Below are 19,863 nucleotides of genomic sequence, written 5' to 3'. Positions count from 1 at the left end.
GCAGACCTGGTGTCTGCCTGCTCTCCCGCAGTAATGCTGACCGCTGGCTTTCCAAACCATCACCTCTCCTGTGCATCGGCCACGTAGTTTTAATCGACATTTCCCTTGGCGTGAGCAGCGGGGCCGTGTCCACATGTTCCAGGGTGGGTTGTGAGCGTGTGTCTAGGTCTCTACCTGGTGCTGCTTTGGCTTGCGGAGCTCACCCAGTGGTATGAGGCTCCATCCAGCAGGACGCGGGCTCTGGACCCTGGGCCTCAGTGTCCTGGGCTCTGCTGAGGCTGCTCCCGCTGCGTGGGACTCCCAGCCCCTGTGGCTTTGGACTGAGAATGCCTTCCCCACCCTGAAGTGCACTCTTCCATTTTCCTCCTAGTACTCTGGGGGTTTGTTTTCACATTCAAATTGCTGATGTATGAAATGCCAGCCAGGAGATCAGCCCCTTACTTCAAACAGCTTTCCAGTTCCCCGAGCTGCAGCTGTGTTTGAGTCTGTAAACAAGTCAGGATGGCTCCTGGCAAAATGCCAGAGGGAATGGTTTGTGAAGTAGCACCAGCGAGCCATTAAGTGTGGAGATTCCTTATTGGCTGACTGATGTATCTAGTTTATGCTAATTAGATAAGCTGTGTGGAATGTATAAATACTGCTCCTGTCCTGCAATAAACGGTTCTCACTCCTGCTGTATCAACGTACACAAGTTATTCGTCACCCCCCGGTTATTTTGCTGCAGCTGGACTGCGGCACAGGTAGATGACCTCGCGCTGCCGGTGGGTTTGGGGTGCTGCTCACAGCACGCCGTGGGCCAGTGGGCCATCTCTGGCCTCTGGGTCGGCCGGTGGCTGTCACCATGCCAGTGTAGCACTCAGCTGTGTGGGACGTGTTTGGTGGAGACCCTGGTACCGATGTCTTGAGGTGGAATAGGAAATGAGGCATCAGAAGAGTTCATTCAGAAGTCACCGCCCGCCCTGGTGCTGTCCGCGCACCATCCACCCGAGCAGCTGTGTGGGAAGAGTGAGGAGGGGAGGGTGGGGTGGCTGGGCCCGGGATGTGCCTGGACAGCATCCCCTCTGAGCCCAGGCCCTGTATGGGGGCCAGCCTCTGGGGGCCCCGGGCTGCGTGGCGGGGACCGCACCCTCCAGGACGCTGCAGGACCTGTCAGTCCTTATGCCCTTCTGGAGGGGCCAAGGGACGTAGGTCCCAGGGCTGGGGAGTCTTGTCTTCCTGCCTGCCAGACTGGCAGGTCCTCTTGGGCAGTGCCAGTGCAAACCCTGAGGGACGCACGCCCACCCTCTTCTCCTCGTCCTGGGGATTGACCAGGTGCTCTCCCACTGAGCCACGTCCCCGGTCCTTTTTTAAAATCTTTGAATTTTGAGGCAGCTCTTGCTAAGTTGCCGAGCCTGGCCTCGAACTTGCCACCCTCCTGCCTCAGCTTCATCACAGGTGTGCACCACCGTGCCTGGCTGGCACTGCCCACTCCCAGGTGATGAGGGAAGGGGAAGGGGGTGGCCAGGGCAAGGGGGGTCCCTGCAGAGCTCTGGGGTAGCAGGGCCAGGTGGGGCTCTTGGGGACGAGGCAGCAGGGGAGGCTTGCTGAACTGTGCCTCCTGCGGAGGTGGCGGGGCAGATTTCAGGGCCACACCAGCCATGGGACTCAGTGCTGGGGAGGCCACGGGGTGCTGCTCTGGGCTGAGAAAAGGACAGCAGAGGGTGGGTGTAAGGGGTGGCCGCAGGGAGGATGGGAGGGTGTGGGTCATGGCCTCAGTGCTAGGGTGGACGGCCATAAGGGAAGGCGATGTTAGGGTTAGGGTTAACTGCACGGAACTGAAATCTAAGTAATTGGCTTGTAAACCCAAAGGCTGAGATGTGTTCTGTCAATCAAGAGTCCAAAGGTAGAACCCTAAGCTGAGGGAGAGGAGGTCTCGGAGTACCCTCGGGACTTATCTCATTCTTGTTGCTGGCTCAGCATCCAAGCATGAGGCTTCCATCCTCAAGGCTACCTCACATCCCAAGGTAGCTGCTGGGGCTCCAGCTATCGCAGGATCTACAGAAGGAATGAGGGGGTACATCTGCCTGCTGAGACATTTCCTATGAGTTAGTTGTCTGGGACTTCTCTTGCCCAACACACTCTGCTCATGTCACCTTGGCCAGAACCTACTCACATGCAGGGTCCAGCTGCTGCCTGCCCAGGAAGTGGGAATTAGTCCTTTTCCCAGGAGATGGGTAACCAACTGTGGTTGTCCCTTGTTTGCCAGGAAGAGAACAGGTGAGCATGAGCATGCAGGAGAGCTGCCTCCAAAGGTGGGTCCCATGTAGGACTGTCTGGGAGGAGTTGGGGGGGGATACCCAGGCTCGTCACTTGTGGGTGACAGGGTCCTGAAGCGGCCCCTCCCCTCACAGGTCAGCTCTGCATCCCTGGGCTGGTCTCCCTGCCAACAGCTCCTCCGCTGCAGCGCGCTCTCACACAGCCTGCGCATGGCATGGGGCTGCGTCCTGGGAACAGCTGGCTGGAACCGGCCTGCGGGGGGCCAGGAGGCACACAGACACCAGGGAAGACATGGAGGGGGCGCCACCAAGTGGCCAGGGATGTCCACAGGCAAAGGACAGGCAGTTGGTGCCAGGGACAGCTGGGGGTAGGGCTGGGTCCTGGATGCTTCTGGGGTGGGGAGGAAAGCGGGTGGGAGGGGCTTGGCTCTGCTGCTTCCTAAGGCTGCTGGCCCCGAGGGACACCAGGAGCAGGGGATGGACACCAGGAGCAGGTTGCTGGGGCCTAGGGAGTGGCACTCTGGAGCCGGAAGAGAGGCACTGGGGCGAGGCCCAGCAGGAGACTGGCGGCCTGTGGGGTCAGGCTGTGGGTTTGGGCTGGGGCCAGAGCGGCCCAGGAAACTACCCGCCTCCCTGCCCCCGCCCCACTCAGGGCAGCCATGACCAAGCGCTGGCCAGTAAGGCGGGAGCAGCTGTGTTGTGTGGTTTTGGGGAAGGTGCCTTGAAAGGAAGGGGTGTCCTCTGTCCGTGGTGCCTGTGGCTGGGTGGGGTGCGGTGGCTGGACTCCCACTCCCGTGGGGGCTATGGGCTGAGGACCTAGTCCAGTTGGTGCCACAGAGCCCTGGAGGGAGTGGGGTCTGGTAGCTGCGAAGGTGTGGCCGGGCCCAGGCCTGTCCCTGTTAGCCCCTCACACACAAGGAGGCCAGCGTCCTCCTCCGCTCCACTCAGCCCCTCACAGGGCTGTGGGCCAGGCAGGAGGATGGGCAGCAGTCAGCGCTCTCCTGTCCAGGCTGAGTGGACCCTGGGCAGGACAGGGTGGAGGCCTCCCCGCTGCCCCAGGTGAGCTGTGCCTATCCGGGTCCCTACCTGCAGGGCGGGGCCTTGCTCACTGACAGGAGGCCCTGTGCAGAGGGTACAACTCCAGGGCAGAGGTGTCAAGGTGTCGTGGGCAGCTGGCCCTGAGTCCCAGGAAGGACCTCCTGCAGGGCCATGGCCGCCTCTGCCTCCAGCGCGGCTCCTGGGGCTAGAGCAGTCATGTACCGAGGACCCAACTGAGAACTGGGCAGAGCAAGGTGGTGGGCCAACGTGAGGGCTCCGAGGGAAGTAGCCAGAGGAACCTGCATCCCCAACCTCCCCGGTTCCATGGGGACCTGGGGACCTGGTGGCACAGACGGAGAAGCTGAGGCTGGAGGGGCCTGGCCTGGCATCTCCAGGAGGGAGCGGGGGGACCCAGCAAGCCCCTAACCTCCTGGGCCTCAGCCCCTCAGGTGTGTGTGCAGGTGGCCACAGCACGGTCACTGTAGGGTTTCAGGGAGGCTCAGGTGGGCAGACACAGGTCTGGCCAGGACTGGGGCTTCAGGAACAGTGGGTGTGCATCAGAGCAAGCCTGGGAGGCAGCCCCCACTCCTGTAGCCCCCAGGTGACTGCAGGAGGCTGGCGGGCAGGAGCTGCTGGTGCACGGTGGGCACATGGCTGCCAAGGCTTCCTGACTCCGAACCAACACCCTCCACCCCCTCCCATAGCCTAGGGCTTCTGGAGAGCCCAGAGGGGTGGCCACCATGCTTGGGGCTGAACCTTGACAGATCAACTGTATGTGCTGTTGGACACGCATGACCAGCAGGGACAGTGGGGAAGAGGCCAGCGAGGGCACAGCCAGGGCTTCCATTTGCATTTCATCTGGGTCTGATGCTGCTCCACCACCAGGAATGTTTGCACCCGTCCACCTGCAAGCAGGTGCGGGGAGGGCAGGAAGGGCCAGCAGCGCAGGTGGAGCTGGACCACGGCTCGGGTCAGAGGGCGGGCCGATCCAGAGCGTCTATCTGCCTGCCCCAGCCTCTCATCCTTCTGCGTGCTGCAAGTCCTGGGGTGTCCCAGCAGGTTCCAGCTGAGCTCAGCAAGGCTGGCAGAGGGGGGTGGGCGGAAAAAAGGGAGTGAACCAGCTTCCTTCCAGGTGGGGGCTGGGCGTGGAGAATTGGCCGCTGTGCCCGACCTGCAGTTCTGCTGATTTGAGTCGAGGCCAAGAGCCTTCTGGAACTCCCAGCCACGTCTCACCCCAGGGGCCTCCGCTGTGAGGCCAGCAGCCTTCCCGTTACATTTGGACAAATGCAGACCATCTGTAGGCTGGGCTCACTGGTCAGCACAACGCATGTACTGAGGCCATCCTCAGCTGAAGCCAGCAACAGCCTGGTCTTGCTGGAGCCTCCCCGGCTGATGAGCCTCAGGGCAGGATGGCCAGGAAGCCTACACAGGCCTGCAGTGCCCGGGCAGCCAGCCCCAGAACACGGGGGGCTGGGAGGAGGACCGAGGCTCAGGGCCCCTATAGGGGGTTCTGCCCCCACCCGCCCAGGGTCGTGCTGCTCCTTGCCTGTCATTTGCCTACTGGTGACCCCAGAATGGAGTAGGAGCACTTCTCTCTCTCCTGTAGAGTGGCGGTCGCTGCCTCTCTCCCCCAACTGCAGCCTTGTCCCCAATGACAATGACAGGTGCTGATTAGCCCAGCTTGGAGTGCCCTCTGAGAGGCCTTTAGCTCATCACCAACCTAGGGAGTCACAGAGGAGTCGAGATCCCTGCACACCTGGAGAAGGAACGTCTGGCCCCACCCCTACTAAGCTCCCAGAAGAGTCCCTGCCAGGTCTGCTCGTCTGTTGTGTCACAACACATCTTGGCAGGATCTGCTGCCGCTGGCTCAAAGTGAGCTCTGGCTCCCAGGTTCCAGGAGCCCGCATGGGGACCTGCGGAATTGATGGAGAAGAGTGGCGCTGGGGGCGACACCTCCTCTAGACCAGCTCCCGTCACCTTGGCCCAGTAGCTCAACCTCCCAAACCCCTGTCCTTCTCTGGGGAGCGGGCAGGAGCACCCTGGCTCCTGGTCACCGCATAAGAACACCTGATGGGGCCTTGCTCAGGCCAGGGTGGTGGGGCTGAGGGGGGAGAGGGGAGGAGGAGGACTACAGGTGGTGAGAGGAGCCTGAGGCAGAGCCCCGTGCTGGAGGCTGCTGGGACAGGGCAGGAAGGTACCATTCTCACTGGGAGAGGACGCAGGAAGGGGACTCATTTGGAGCACCAGGCTAGCCTCTGCACCTCAGCTCCAAGCAAAAGGGGTGCTCAGGGGCTCGAAGCCCTGACTGCGGGATACTGGGCTCCCAAACCCCACAGGGTGCTTCAGTCCCCACGCAAAGGGGGCTCTCAGGGAGGCCTGGGGCCAGGGATCCGGAGGACCTGACACCGGGCAGCGTGGGAGCCTGTGAGTCGTGTGCACGGCCTCCTGGGTTTATTGAGCAAAGTTCATCAAAGTGCTTCTGAGCGGCGAGAGCCGCCTGCCGGGCCCCACCCGCAGTCACTTATAAATTTAAAAGTCTTCTGTAGGAACTGGCTATGTACAGAGCCAAACGACTGAAACCTTAGAAAAGAGCCCAGGGTCCTGCGGCCGTCGGCCTGGGGCGTGAGGCCGCCTGAGCCGAGCCCCCCATGTCCCCGCGTCCTGGCGCCTCGGCTCAGAGGTGCGGCGCGTAGAAGGCGGGCGCGCCGTAGGTCTGCGAGCCCAGCACGAAGGGCGAGAGCACCGCCGGGCTCGACAGGAAGGGCAGCTGCGCGGCGCACACCAGCCCGCCGGGGCCGTGCGCGGGGTACCCGGCCGGGCCGTGCATGGCGAGCGGTGCGCCCATAGGCGGCGAGGGGCTGAGCGGGCTGAGGCCGCCAGGAAGCCCCGCGCCCGGCCCGGCGCCGGGTCCCGGGCCCCCGCCGCCGCCGGTCGGCGCACTAGTGTCGGCGCCCGGGTTTTGCTTCTTCCACTTGGTTCGCCGGTTCTGGAACCAGATCTTCACCTGCGTTTCGGTGAGGCTGAGGGACAGCGCCAGGTTGAGGCGCTCGCACACGGACAGGTAACGCGTCGCCTTGAACTTGTTCTCCAGCGCCACAAGCTGCTCGTAGGTGAAGGCGGTGCGCGCGCGCCGCGGTTTCCCCGACTTGGAGTCGGAGCCCGTGCGCTTCCGCTTGGGCTTGGCCGCCGCCGCCGCGCCCTGCGGAGTGGTCCCAGTGACCCCCGCCGCCGCCGCCGCGGCTCCGGGCGGGCCCGAGGCTCCCGGCGAGTTTCCGCGGGGCCCGGGGGCTGCGGCCTCGTCGACTGCGCTGGGGGGCACCTGCGCCTCGACCGCTCCTGGGCAGCCCGACCCGCGGGCCCCGAGGCCGCCGCCTCCCCGCGCCTCCTCGGCGGCGCGCGCCGCCTGCGCCTCCGGCTCCTCATCGTCCTCGTCGTCGGGCGCCTCGTCCCCGCTGTCCGCGCTCGGGCTGTGGCCGCCGCCGCCGCTGCTGTAGCCGTTGGCCTCCGCCTCGTCCGCTTTGTAGGGGTCGCCGGCACCTGCGGGCGGGCGGGACAGAAGACAGAGGGTCAGGCCGCGCCCCGTCCTCCCGCTCCCTCCCTGCGGGGACTTCTCTTCCTCTTCGGCGTCTCATCTTCCTCCTTCGCCTTCGCCTTTTTCCATGGTTCTTTCGTTTCCCTCCCTTCGTCCCAACCATCCTCTCGCCCGTTTGCATCTCCTCTCTGCCCCTTCCTCACATCCTGAGATCTGAGGAGGGAAGGGTCCCTCTCACGCAGAGCGGCGCTTGGACGCCCGCGGCTCGACGCGCAGCCGGTGCCTTGGTCCCTGGGGCGCGGTGTGCGTCTGGGCGGTGGGCTGCGCAGTGTACAGCGAGGGAGCGCTCGGATCGATCCCGGGGCAGATACAAACTTAATTAAACTCATTTTGTGTAATGTACAAACTAGTTAAAGGCCATTTAATTTATTTCGGCGTATATTACCCTCCAATTACAGCCGGCTTCGGGCCAGCCAATTACTGGCCATTTAGTATCCCGCGGACCAGAGGCCTGGGTGGGGTCGGGAGGCCAAGAGCAGGGGGCTCCTGAGGGCCAAAATGAGTTGCCCTGGACAGCTCCCTCGCTGGGCCTGCAGGACGGAGCACCTCAGCCCTCTCAGCCTGCTCCCTGCCTGTGGAGGCCTTCGCCCAGCTCCCAGCATCACTGGTCTGTCCGTTTGATCTGATCAGGAGGGGCAGGCAGACGCCACGGATGTGGCTGCATTTTGAGTCTCTGAAATTTGGAAGAAGGTCTCTCTCCTGCAATGCTTTGAAGGCAGTCTATGCCTCTCACCCCCACAGGTGGTTTGAACACCAGAGGAGCCCTATAGGTAGTAGTCTCCACTGGTACTTCCCAGCCGGGTTCCGAGGCCCTGATCCAGGTCAGATTGGCACCGAGATCCTGAGGCAAAAATGATGAATTTACTCCTGGCAGATTCCTCCAGTGCAACTGGCCCAGGTTACATGAAGGCCACCAGGTGTCCTGGTTCCCAACTAGAAAGCCTGGGTAGGGGCAGGAGCGGTTTCCCAAGCCCTCCCAGACCCTGCCAGTCAGGTTTGTCCCTGCTCCCCTTCCCAGCGAGCCTGCTCCCTCCTGGCACAGCTAAAGCCTGGGCCCTGTTTCCAGAACAGCCCCCCTGGGAGAGCCTTCGGGGTCACCCTCCAGCCACCGGGATTTGTACCCCCTCCACCTCCACCTATAGGAAAGAAGCCTAGTGCCGAAGCAGCAGGCGGTCCTCTTGCGGAGCCCGAAGCCCCAGCCCTCTCCTCCCTGTGAGGCCCAGGGGCCGGGAAGTTGGAGCGAGGAAGGGCGGGAGAAGGGACACAAAAAGCAATCAGGAGCGGGTCGAATGCAATTCACGATCAATAGCGGCCCCTAATAAGTGTAATAGGTTTTAATCGAGTAATTATCCGAATTTTGACCCTATAATTTAGATGTTCGGGGGGAGTTTGCAAGGTGCTTGAAAGAGATATGCATGCGCCGTAATGGGATATCGACCGGACCGGGGGCGCGGGCCGCCCCATTACCGGCCGCTTTCCGCCGCTAAGCACATTTCCCCTTAACTGTAATCGAAGGGATTTAATTGTTTTTCCAGAGATAACCAGCGTTTTGTCACAATTAGTCTGATTTGTCCAGAGAGAGAGAGAGAGAGAGAGAAAGAGGACGAGGGAGGACGGCAGGCCTCGGCGGCCACGGTGGGGGCGGGGAGGTCACAGGCCGGCCGCTACGCGCCTCTCCTCCGCCTCCACCACCAACCACCCTCCAAGGCCAGAGACGCGCACAAGTGAGCCCTGAAGAGGCCTTGAAGCCCCGCAGGCCCTGAGCCTGGCCTCGCGGAGCCTTCCCTTAGGCGCAGGGCAGCGTGGGCCCTGGAGTCCGCGTCGGACGGAGGCCGCGGGTGGTCCGGAAGCGGACCCCGCGCTCTACGAACTTTCCACCCAGCCCGGGCCACCAGCCAGGCCTAGTTCGTCTTGGGGTCCCAGGAGCGTAAACACACAGCAGCGGCAGGTCCCCTTGCCCCCGCGATCGGGCGCCGGCCCTTCCTACTCACTGGGCGGCTCAGCTCCGGTGGCAGCTCCGACTCCCCCGGCGGCAGCCAGGGCTTGGCGCTCCAGCTCCTCCGTGCGCGCAGGGCGTCCGGAGGCGGCGGGGGCCGGGGCGCACGGGGCCGAGGCGCACGGGGCGCACGCCGCGGGAGCTACGGGGCCCAGCAGCAGGCAGCGGCGTCTCCTGCTGTTGAACTTGTTGGGGTCCAGGATGTCCAGCACCGAGAAGGAGGTGGGGCGTGGGGGCGCGGCGGGCCGGGCCGCTCCAGCAGCCTCGGGCCCCGCGGGCACAGTGTCACTGGCCGCGAGCGGAGGGGCACCGGCCCGGGGAAAAGCTGGCAGCTCGGCGCGGCCGTCCATAGCGTCCCGGGAAGCTGCGGCGGGAACGGGCGGTGCGGGCCCCGGGCCGGGCCCGGGCGGCGGCGGCGGCGGCGGCAGCACGGGGACGTCCCCAGGAGCGGCCGTGCCGCTGGCACTCATGCCGGCCTCCCGCCGCTCCGGCGGCTCGGGCCTCGCCGCCTACTGGGCTCCCATCTCTGGCGGCCTGGGAGCCGCCTCTGGCCCGCGCGGGCGGCCACAGCTCCGCTGCTCTCGGCGCCGCGCCCCGCTCCGCCGGTACTGCCTGGCGCTGCCTCTGCCGCCTCAGGCGCCCGCCGCGCCCGGCCCGCGCATTTATGGCGGCCCCGCCGGAGGCGCCCACGCGTCCACACGCCGCACACACGTGCGCCCGCAGGCGGCCGCGGGGCTCCGCCGCCCTCGTTAGCGCGCACGCCTAATTGGCTGCGAACGGTCCCGGGCGGAGGAGGCGGGCCCCGCGCGGGACACACGGATCGAGCCTCCGGGCGGGACCGACAGACGCGCTGCCCAGAGCCGGAGCGCAGTTCGCCGGCAGCTGTCGCGGTCAGCAGCGTGTCGCTGCGCCTCCGCTGGTCTGGAAAGGGCACGCCTGTTTCCTCCGCGAAGGGGGAGGAGACAGCTCCAGCTTTTAAATAATTGAGGGGTCAGTCGGCAGCTGAGGGGTCGCGGAGGCCCCGGGGCACGCGGGTGGGCGAGCCAGGAGTTGGCCGGGACATTCCGCACAGGATGCGGCACCGGGAAGGGCCTTTCCTCCGGCCCGGCTCACAGGCCCTTGGGCTCGGGCCCCTGGGGCGGCTCAGGCGCGGATTCTGAGTTTCTGTGGGCCTTCGGCCCCTTCCCGCAGGCTCCACGAGTCTCTGTCGCGCCGCGGGTTGCTGCTTCTCGCTTCTCGCGCTCAAGGCCTCTGCCCCTCGGTCTCCTCCCGCGCGGGCGCCCGCCCCCTTTGCGCTGTCAAATTAGGGCCGGCCCAGTCCCCGCGAGGGGCGGGGCTGGCGGCCCCGGGGTCGCTCGTCATAAGTGGAATCGAAAACCAAGAAGGCTGGACAGTTCTCTTGCCCTCGGCCCCCAAAAGGGGTACCGAAAGATCAGGCAAACGGCAGACGGCCTACGCAACAACCGATGCCCCTCAAGTAAGGGAACACGCGTGTTTCGTCCAGAAATAAGACGCAGACGCCCCTTTCCCACGTCTAAAGGAGTGAGGAAAGGCCGATTGCGGCTCGAGTACTTGTGCACGTTGCGTCCACAACGGCGACGTTTGCAGCATTGGCCCTGCGGCCCTGAGCTTTGAGCCCTGCGTTCCCGGTCCCAGCGCGGGATGGCGGGTACTTCCCGGCGTGTCTCTATCCTCCTGAGCCCGCCAGCAAGCCGACCCGCCTCTGTGGACCCAGATGGGAGCCGGCGGTGGCGCGCGCGCGGGTGCAGGGTGTGAACGCGCGGTCGAGTGCTCCGGCGACTGTGCGCGCCTCCTCCCGCTGCGGTCCCCGGAGTCTGTTCCGCTCACAAGGACGGGTCCTTTGCAATTACCGCGGGCAATGATCCTTCGGAAGCAGAAATTAAAAGTTGGGAGAAATAATGGGGGACCGATCGGCTGTAATTTGGACCATGCTCGGACTTGCTGAGCCTCAGAGAGGCTGGGGCCGGGGGAGGCCCGGGTCTTCCCTCTCCTTTCTCCCTTCCCCGCCCCCTCCGCCCTCCCCGCTGCTGGACCATCCAGAGATTCTAATCAGACCCACAACACTGTGTCCTTCCTTGCCAGGACTTGATTATTCTTTATCTTTAAATTATAAATCACCTCTAGGGAAGGAGGTGGGTAATCTCTCATCTCAGGGAGGTAATTATCTCCTTCCCACCCCCACCTTGGTCTTCCTCTCTCCCCCTCCCCAGCTGTTTGAATATAGATGTGCACGCCCCATATTCTCTCTCTCTCTCTCTCTCTCTCTCTCTCTCTCTCTCTCTCTCTCTCCCACACACACACACACACTCATTGACAAGCATGCAGCACACGGGAACGAATTCATTCATGAGAACCCAGATCCACACAGCGGGGCACTGGCTCACAAGTCCCTGGCATCCCTCCCTCTCCCTCCAGCCACCACAGGTCCTGGCAGGATCACCTCTCTGATTCTTTTAACTCTTTGGGTGAGGAGGGCACCCAGGACCTCTGTCAAGTCCCAACTTCTCCTCTGCTCCCCAGGGAGGCAAGGCTTCTTAGTGGAGGAGAGAGCATTCCCTGGGGAGGGCAGGGCAGGGCAGAAGTACCAAGTACTTCTGAGCTGACTTAGGGTGTTCAAGACTCAGAATGACAGAGCATCACACCCCTGCAAACACACACCACACAAAGTGCCTGTCACTAGCACAGGTCACTAGGTGAGGATCAAAATTGGCCAAACATCTAACAGCAGCCACGGTTGCACACCATAGTGGGTGTGTGTGGCTGGCCAGGGTCTGATCTCACCTCCCCACACACTAGACACCTGCAAGTCAGGAATTGAGAGGACTCATCCTGTCCTCTTTCATTCCAAAGAACATTCATGGAAAACGATGCTGTATGTGATGCAGATGTACTGTAATATGTGATGACTACCATTAAAACAGCAAATCTACTACAAGATGTTGATGGGATCTATAGTGAGTGAAATGAAATAAGTTATGGCACCAAACACACTCAAGCACCCTCAGAGGCTCCCTTTGTTGGGTGCGGGGTGCTGAGGGTTGAGTACTACTTAGACAAAAATCCACTGTGCTGTCCTCAATCCCTTCCACCATCCTTCCCACCCCTCTCTTCTTTATCCCTCAGTGTTCTGACAGGAGCCACAGCAGGGCAATGGCTCAGAGGAGAAGGGCAGGACCTAGATGGCACAGCCCCTGTGTTTTTTCTTGCGAGGGGCCTGCTGCATGTGGACAAAGCTCAGAGAGGGGATGGTGATAGTCACTCCCACAATCCCCATCTCTGAGGAACAACCCAAGCCTCAGAGATGGCTGGTACCCTCTCCTCTCCCAGATCTGCAGAAATGACCATTCTCGGCCTGGAACTTTGGGGCTGTAGAGAAGTTCTTTCACTCCAAATTGTGACTGATTGGCAATTGGACCCTCACTTGTGCAATCTGCCATCTAGGGTTACCTCCAAGCCACCAGCTTCACTTGTGGCACCCCAGCTGGGTCAGGCAGGTGAAATCTGTGTCTGGAATGGAGATTCCTCTGCTGCTGGTGGAACACTACTGACCTCGGCTGTGCTCCTTCACTGCTGAGCCCACACCCAGGGCAGGTTGGTCAGGATGGAGGACTGAGATGGGCTCTGAGGCAGGGACAGACATGAGGTAAGGGTAGAAATGTAGGGGGAGGAACTGTTGGCAAGAGGTCCTAGAAGTGAACCTGGGAAAGGGGATGGGTGAGGTTGAAATCTCCCACATCCTTTCCCCAGCATCAGAGCTTTCTGAAGTTTGGGGGACATGAGCAGGAGGGAGAGTGCCCACCTCTGCCACCAGCTCATCCTGGTCTAATGACCCCTCCTAGGTATTTGTTTTTGTCAGTTGTGGGGTTGGATTCCACATGACCTCCAAGATCCCTCTACTTGCCCCTGATGGGCCAAATGGGTCACTCTGCACATGGGGTCGGGGTGCTGACTTTCCCCCTCTCTTCTGTCTCTCAGGGTGCTTTGTGAAGGGCTGAAAGGGTAGCACTTCACCTTGAGTTTGCCTTATGCAAATTGCACACCACCCCAAACCACCCAGCATTTCATCAGCCTCCATGTAGATATTCGGAGCGGGGACTATCATCCCCCAAATAAATGTTCTGATTTCTTGAGTGCAAACCAGATCTCCCTGTGGTCTCCCTGTGTGGAGGACGGAGGAAGGAGAGACAGGCAAGGGGAGCGACGCTCCCATGCGTCTTCTCTCACCCCTGGATCCCCTTGGCAGCTGCGGGCAGCAGTACACCCTGTTGCAGTCTAGAGTCTGGAAAAGGCAAGGGACGTTCTGCCTAACTTTGCCATCTATCTTCTCTAAGAGATACTCTCAGCCCTCGAAAAAGGGAACGACACACTGAGAACACCAGAGAACGGAGGGAGCGCGGCTGCTGACCTGTGGCGGGGATGGAGGCGGCTCCGGGTGCCGGCAGCTGTGCGCAGTTTGCGCGGAGGACTGTCGGCAGCACCGCGGACAGCGCGTCCCCTCCGGGGCTCACAGGGCTACGGCCTGCGCCACGTTCAGCACCAGACAGCGCCAGTTCGGCCACGCGTCCCCGTTCCCACGCCACCGCCCTCGTTCTCTGGGCGGCAGTCTTCTCCATTCCCCAAACTCTGTGACACCCCAACAAGAAAGAGGGCGCAGGCCCTGTGTGCGCGCACTGCGGCGTGTGGAGTTCTGGCACCTCATGCATCACACGCCCAGTCAGACGCCTCCATCCTCGACCCTCCGCTTGGCGGAGCCAGAGCAGCTGGAGGGTCCCTGCAGCTTCTGGAGGTCGTGCCTCGCCTGAGTGTGCATCCTTCTTTTGGCAGACAGCGTGCATTCAGAGATTCAGCGCGGGGCCTAGCTCCTGGCAAGCCAGAGTTGCAAAGGTGCGGTTTAGACTCTTTTAAACTTACAACAAGAATCAAGGAGCGGAACCGCTGGGCGCGGCTCCCAGGTTGTGCTGAGTGGGCGAACATGCCTGGCCTCTCTCGGCAGGGCTGCAGAGGGGCCAGGAGGGCGCTCTTGGCACTGTCGGTTGGACTGGGAGGGCACCCTGACTCAGAAGGGTTTACTGACCACAGGGCAGGGCAGAGGTGAGCATTACCACCTCCAGAGGAGTAAACTGAGGCCAGAGAGTGTGCTGGTGTGCTCAGGGCCACTGATCAGGCAGGAGCAGGGGTTTTGATGGGAGTGCTGGTCAGACAGAGTATTAATGTGCAGAGTCACAGGTGGTTGGCTTCCAAGTGCCAAGGGAAGGCTGTCCAGGCTTGGGTCCTTGCCTCACAGGCTGGGTCCCCAAGATGCCCTCACTGTTCCTTGCCCTCTCTGGCCTCTGTCTGCCACCAGCCCACTTGGAGGAGTAGCAGGGGTGTCTGAGCCTTCCCTATGCCACTTGCCTCACTTTCTGCCCAGGCTTTTGCCAGGACCAGGGCTCCAAGCCCAGGCACCTCCCTCAGTGGTGAGTCTTGTGGGCACCCATGGCTTTGCCCAGAGAACTGCCAAGCCATGCTATCCAGAGGACGTGGTCAGAAGGCCCTCTGAGTGGAGGGCCTGGGGATGCCTTGGCACTGTGTGTCAATCTCCTTGACAAGTGGCACGACCTTACCTCTCACTGTCCATCACAGCCTGCCCTCTCCGTTATACTTTCTATTGTTTTCAGATGTAAATGCAGTCACTGTCACCCCCTTCCAGGAATGGCCTCAGGCTGCCACCGTCTGGGGACCCGTCTGGCCTCTGCAGCCTGGCAGTGGGTCCTCAGAGCTCTTCTTCCACTGTCCCACCTTAACACACTCTGTGACATTTGTCTGTCCCTTGTGGCTCAGGTCCCATGCTGTGGCTCTTGGACTCTGTGTGTCTCCCTTGGCTCTGTGTCCTTCATGCTGCACTGACAAGGAAAGGTGGGGTGAGTAGGGCAAGAGTCCCAGCCCCTGCACCCCACCTCCACCCCCTAGTGCTCTCTGTCCCCACAGGCTGGGGAAAGGCCCTCGCTGCCAGAACGTGGTCTGGCACCCATCAGACTGCTCCCATACAGTGGTCACAAGCAGTGCCCTGAACATCCTGGTGTGGGCTACTCGTGCCCACCCCAACTGCTGTGAGAGCCAGGGGGAAATGTACCCAGAGACACTCTGAGCTCCCCCAAATCCGGCCATGTGGGACTCTACTGAAGGCACCTGGCTTCCTTCCACCTTCCTCTCTTGTACCGCCTCCTGGACTTCTCCAACCTCCGTAATCGCAGGCTTCCAGATCCCCGCCCCGCCTCTGCTCCAGCCTCTCGGTGGCTTCCTGGAAGGAGGGTGGAGCAGAGCCCGGGGTGTCCCCTGCATAGGGATGGGACGTCAGCCCTGCCGTGCTGTGGGTCTGGGTGCAGAGCACATTCTGGTGAAAGTGTGAGTGCATGCTCATAGTGCTTCTCGTCCCTCACTCCGGCCCCATACAACTGGGACAGCTTTCATTGGGTCAGAACTGTGACCGATTGGATCGCTTTCCCCACAGGGTGTCTGCCTGCTAAAGCCAGGCTTGGCCATGTGAACTGCTTGGGCCCTGAGCTCAGTTGCTAGGAGCCCATCGCAGTCCACCTCAAAGCCGAGTCTGATGACCCCAGCTGAAGTCAGCTGGTTGTTGCTCATTGCTGCCCACCAGCAGGAGATGAACAGCTATCTTGAACCACTGGGCTCTGTACCGTAGTAGAAACCAGAGGATGAGGGGTGCATCTGGCCACTGGAGGCCCTAGAGCTGGGAACACATGGCCTCTGTGGGCACCCATCTCTGTCTAGTGCCCATCTCACATGGCTCTCTGCCACCATATGCCCATTAACTGACCTGTTCATCTCTGCCCTGTCTGGGTCATGGGCCTCTTTTCTGAGCAATCCCTATGTCACACTGCTCTGTTAATGTCATGTGACCCTCCATGACCCCAGGCCCCACGGGCTTTCTTCCATTTATCATTGCTTCAGTTCCTCCCCATGCCTCAGCTCAGAGAGGATGGACCTGTGTTGGCCTTGGGAGGGAGGGGTAAACCAGACTGGCCAGCCTGCCTGCCAGGAGCTGGTGGAATGTTGGCCACCAGCATCCTCTGATGCCCACCTGAGGTCTCAGAACTTGGAGGGCCCTCCTCTCTCCCCTCCCCAAGGAGCTAGGGCCTGGATTAGGTGGAGAGCTTGGGAGGCGTGTTGGCCAGTAGGTGCAGGGAGCAAGGTGGGTGGGGGTGAGGCTGAAAGCCTGACATTGGGGGAGGGGGCTGAGGCCATGTACACAGAGGTGCTCAATAAATGAGTTCAGCAAGTCCTCTCTGCCCTGCACACATATGCCACAATCATGCCAACTTTGACCTGCTCCAGGTAGCCTCCAGGGGCCACGCGTGGGGGGTGGCAGGACTGCAAAATGAGCTTAATTGAGGCTAATGCCTCTCACGCAGCCACTTGATTATTAAATTATTATCATGCGCATGAATCATAATTAGAAGTTGGAGTAACGCTCTGGGGGAGCGTCTGGGGCGATTCTGGCACGGTTGCCCGAGCGCAGCGCGGTGTGTGTGTGTGTGTGTGTGTGTGTGTGTGTGGTGGGCGCGCGCCTGCATTTTTGGGGACCGCCCCGCCTCTGCCAGCGGGACACCTCCTCTGTGCCCCGGAAGGCCTTCCGCGTGGACAGCCCCTGCGGCCGCCCGGGCAGCTGTCCCGGCGTGCGGGGCGTCGGGGGAGACGCGGGCTGCTGGGTCCGGGGGGCTGGGGCCCCCTGCCGACGCGGTTCGCAGCTGCAGCCCACGCCGCGCTCAGACCCACGTCTCCGCCTATTCTTTGGAGGCTCGCTCAGGGCCCATTCCCAGCTGCAGGATCGAAAGGCCCCAGGGGCCCCCGGGGAAGCGATGGGTGAGGACGCATCTGTGTCCGTGTCCTCGGTGTCGCGTGCGACGCCGGTCACTGTAAGAGTCTAGGTGTCCGCGGGTCTGTGCCTGACCCCATCTCCGGCCCGGCCGGGGGCGCTGCGCTCTGCGACTGCGCGGGTGGGTGCAGCCCGCAGCCTGAGCCCGGGCATCCGGGAGCACCGTCTGCGCGGCTGTGCCGCTGTGCCCAGGGCGCCCACCGGTCTCTGCCGCCCGCCCGTCGGCACCCTCTCCTGCACCTCGCCTGCGAGCGCGTGGGCGGGCTCCGGGGCGTGCGGTCCGGGACAGGGACCCTGTCGGTGAGCTCCCGGGCTCGCTAGGAGAACCCCGGGAAAGAGGGTGCAGGGGGAGGCAGGGTCCCCAGGCGGGAGGCAGTCGGCCGCCCTGCCCTCTCTCGCTCTGCCTCGCCCCCACTCCACTTCTCTATTTATTTTCCTCTCTGTTGCTGAAACATATTGAAGGGGAGAAAAAGGAAACATTAAGATCCACGGTGAGCTGCGCGGCGGTTTAACGATTTCAAATGAGCCCCGGCCCGGGTTAGGACCTGACAATTCCCCGTCAGGATGGCAGATGACGGCTAAAATTACCCGGAATCAATATTCTCACCGGGTGTGCCGCGCTGATAAGCTCTGCCAAGACAATGTTGACTATTAAAGTCGACAGCTTGAGATATTACACTATTAGTTATGCTATTTTTAATAATCTATAATATTTGGGCGATAATTAATTAATTATACGGGTCAGATAATATCTAGGGCTGGAATGAGGTCTGGAGGACCCATTACCGTGGTAATGAGAAAGGAGAATCTAATCTGGGGCAGGTGCGCATCGGCCTGGTGCCGGGGGCTTGGGATGCTGCTGGCCACTGGGAGGCCTTGCCCCTGCAGCCTGCACCTTGGCTCTGGAGTAGCCTGGCCCCTCAGACCCCAGCTCAGTAGGGCAGATGTGGGGCACCTTGGGGTGGGTGCCTGCTCCTGTGTCTCTGGGACGCTCATGGGACTGGGCAGGCAGCAGGCTCTGTCCATGAAGGGTGCAGTCACCCACCCCATCCCTGCCCCTCTCTCAGACTCACCAGGCTCCTGCCAGGAGACCCTCCTTTGCTCGGGGAATGACCAGGCTCTTTCCTGCCCCAGAAGGTTGCTGTCAGTTTCTGTTCACAGCCTCCTTCTCCTTTCTCTGCTCCAACATGACCTCCAGAGCCATCCTGACTGCTCTGCCTCAACCCCAGCTCCGCCCCAGGGCCCCAGTGGAGGGCTCACCGGGTCTTCAGTGAATGCAATTGTCTCCTGCTTAGAATCAGAATGTAGTGGTCCCTGGAGTGAGGACTGCCCACAGGGATGGTCCTGCCCTCAGGACAGCAGGCCTGCAGGCAGCAGCCATGGCAAGTGCTGCTCTTCTGGTCCTTGGTCCCACTCTGGTGGTTGTCTCTGGGATGCCTAGCAGGGAGAGGACAGGAGGTGGGGTCAGGCTGTGGCTATGATGAAGCCTGCTTTGTCCAGTGGCCCTGTCCAGAGGTACCCATCTTCTGGGAGCCAGGACCCTGACTCTGGGAGCCTCTGATTTGGGCCTTTCCACAACTTCCCTGGCCGGGCAGCCTCCTGGCTTTGCCCAGCCCAGCTCCTGCCTCTGGCCTGCCTGGCTGCTGCAGCCCTGGTGGTCAGGCCTGGGGATGCTGAGATCCCAAACAGTGTTGGTGATAAATACTCCTGCCCAGGAAATTGTTTTGTTGTTCTAAGTTCTAAATAGTGGCTGTGGCTACCGGAGATGTTTCATGCATGATACATACACGCATATACGCGTAACACGCAAGTAAACCTCAAATTGCCACACTCTAATTACCCATCCTTTGACGAGCATGTATCCCACATGGAAATTAATGCTGGAATCCTGGTTCTGTTGTGGCTTTGGACCCAGACACATAATCGCACATTCCTGTCTTTGGGTGCTTCCTGAGGGCCCCTGGCTCAGCTCTGGTCTCTGCCCACGGCATACCCCACAATCCTTTGTGTAAACAGAGGTTAAAATTCCACAGATGGCACCACCAGCATCCAGACAGAGACGCAGAGTTTGGAGACTGCGCGGGCTGTGGGTCCACACCATTCCCAGCCTCTTTTTCCCATGGAAAACACAATAATGCCAGGGCCGTTGGGGCCCAGCATCAGGTCTGGAGGACAGAGAAGGCACAGTGGGGAAGTTGGTGAAAGACTGCCATTTTACTTCACCAGGGCTGGTCTCTGGGTCTGGCTGGTGGGCAGCAGGGACAACGGGTTGACCTGGGGTCCCTGGATGAGGTGCACCATGAACTCTGCACTACTTTTTCAGCTTGATGTGAATCTACAAGGATTCCAGAATAAAGCACTTACTAAATAAAGAACATTAATGTAGCTTAGAAGCATCCAGCTGGGTGCAGTGGCGCACGCCTGTAATCCCAGTGGCTCCGGAGCATGAGGCAGGAGGATCGTGTGTTCAAAGCCAGCCTCAGCAAAAGCAAGGTGCTAAGCAACTCAGTGAGACCCTGTCTCTAAGTAAAACACAAAATAGGGTTGGGGGTGTGGCTCAGTGGTTGAATGTCCTTGAGTTCAATCTCTGGTACCATTAAAAATAAAAATCCAGCCTTTTATTCTGTTTTGGTTATAATATTTAGGTTTTTTTTTTACTGATGATATAAAAATTCAATAAACTTAAAATTTCATCACTGAAATTATTTTGTTGGTTGTTACAGATAATGATCAACAATGATGTGCCCCTGGGTCACAGACTCAAGGTGGGCAGATGCAGTACTTCCCACAGTCACACCTCACTGGGGCAGATGCCCCTCTCCCATGTCCTCCTGTCACCATGTGGAGGATGCGTGGGAGTGGGGGGTCTGCATCCACCCAGGATCCCGTGGCCGGGCAGCGGAGGCAGGAGCTCATTGTCCCAGGTGAGATGAGGACGTCTCTTGTGCTCCCTGCTGACCTGGCCACCCTGCCATCATGATGGCCGTGGATGACCCTCATTTTTTCTGGTGGAAAAGAGCAAAGGAGGAAACACCTTCCTTGGCCTGTGGCATGGTGGTGGCCCCCACTTGCCATTTCCCTCTGA

The 19,863-nt window shown here is 61.0% G+C and overlaps 1 protein-coding gene across 1 annotated transcript; it reads right to left on the bottom strand.

The window, feature by feature from the left end:
- Nucleotides 1–5,967: 5,967 nt before the first annotated feature.
- On the bottom strand, nt 5,968–9,351 carry Nkx1-1 (NK1 homeobox 1). Its single transcript, XM_046423666.1, has 2 exons — nt 8,877–9,351; nt 5,968–6,830 (listed from the first exon to the last, which is right to left on the bottom strand). Exons 1-2 carry the CDS (start codon nt 9,349–9,351, stop codon nt 5,968–5,970), a joined length of 1,338 nt encoding a protein of 445 aa, XP_046279622.1.
- Between the last annotated feature and the right edge of the window lie 10,512 nt (nt 9,352–19,863).

This window comes from Marmota monax, unplaced genomic scaffold, assembly GCF_021218885.2.
Source record: "Marmota monax isolate L192 unplaced genomic scaffold, Marmota_monax_Labrador192_F-V1.1 WCK01_AAM20220418_F8-fsc00009, whole genome shotgun sequence".
In the NCBI taxonomy this organism is placed as follows: Eukaryota; Metazoa; Chordata; class Mammalia; order Rodentia; family Sciuridae; genus Marmota; species Marmota monax.
Note: the sequence above shows the minus strand (reverse complement) of the source record. Positions and strands in the feature narration are given on the sequence as shown.

Bases quoted from the DNA above. Each gene is read 5' to 3' on its own strand.
- Nkx1-1 (XM_046423666.1), bottom strand. From the start codon at position 9,351: ATGAGTGCCAGCGGCACGGCCGCTCCTGGGGACGTCCCCGTGCTGCCG. The intron at 6,831-8,876 runs GTGAGTAGGAAG...GCCCGCCCGCAG, and splicing joins CACCGGAGCTGAGCCGCCCA to GTGCCGGCGACCCCTACAAA.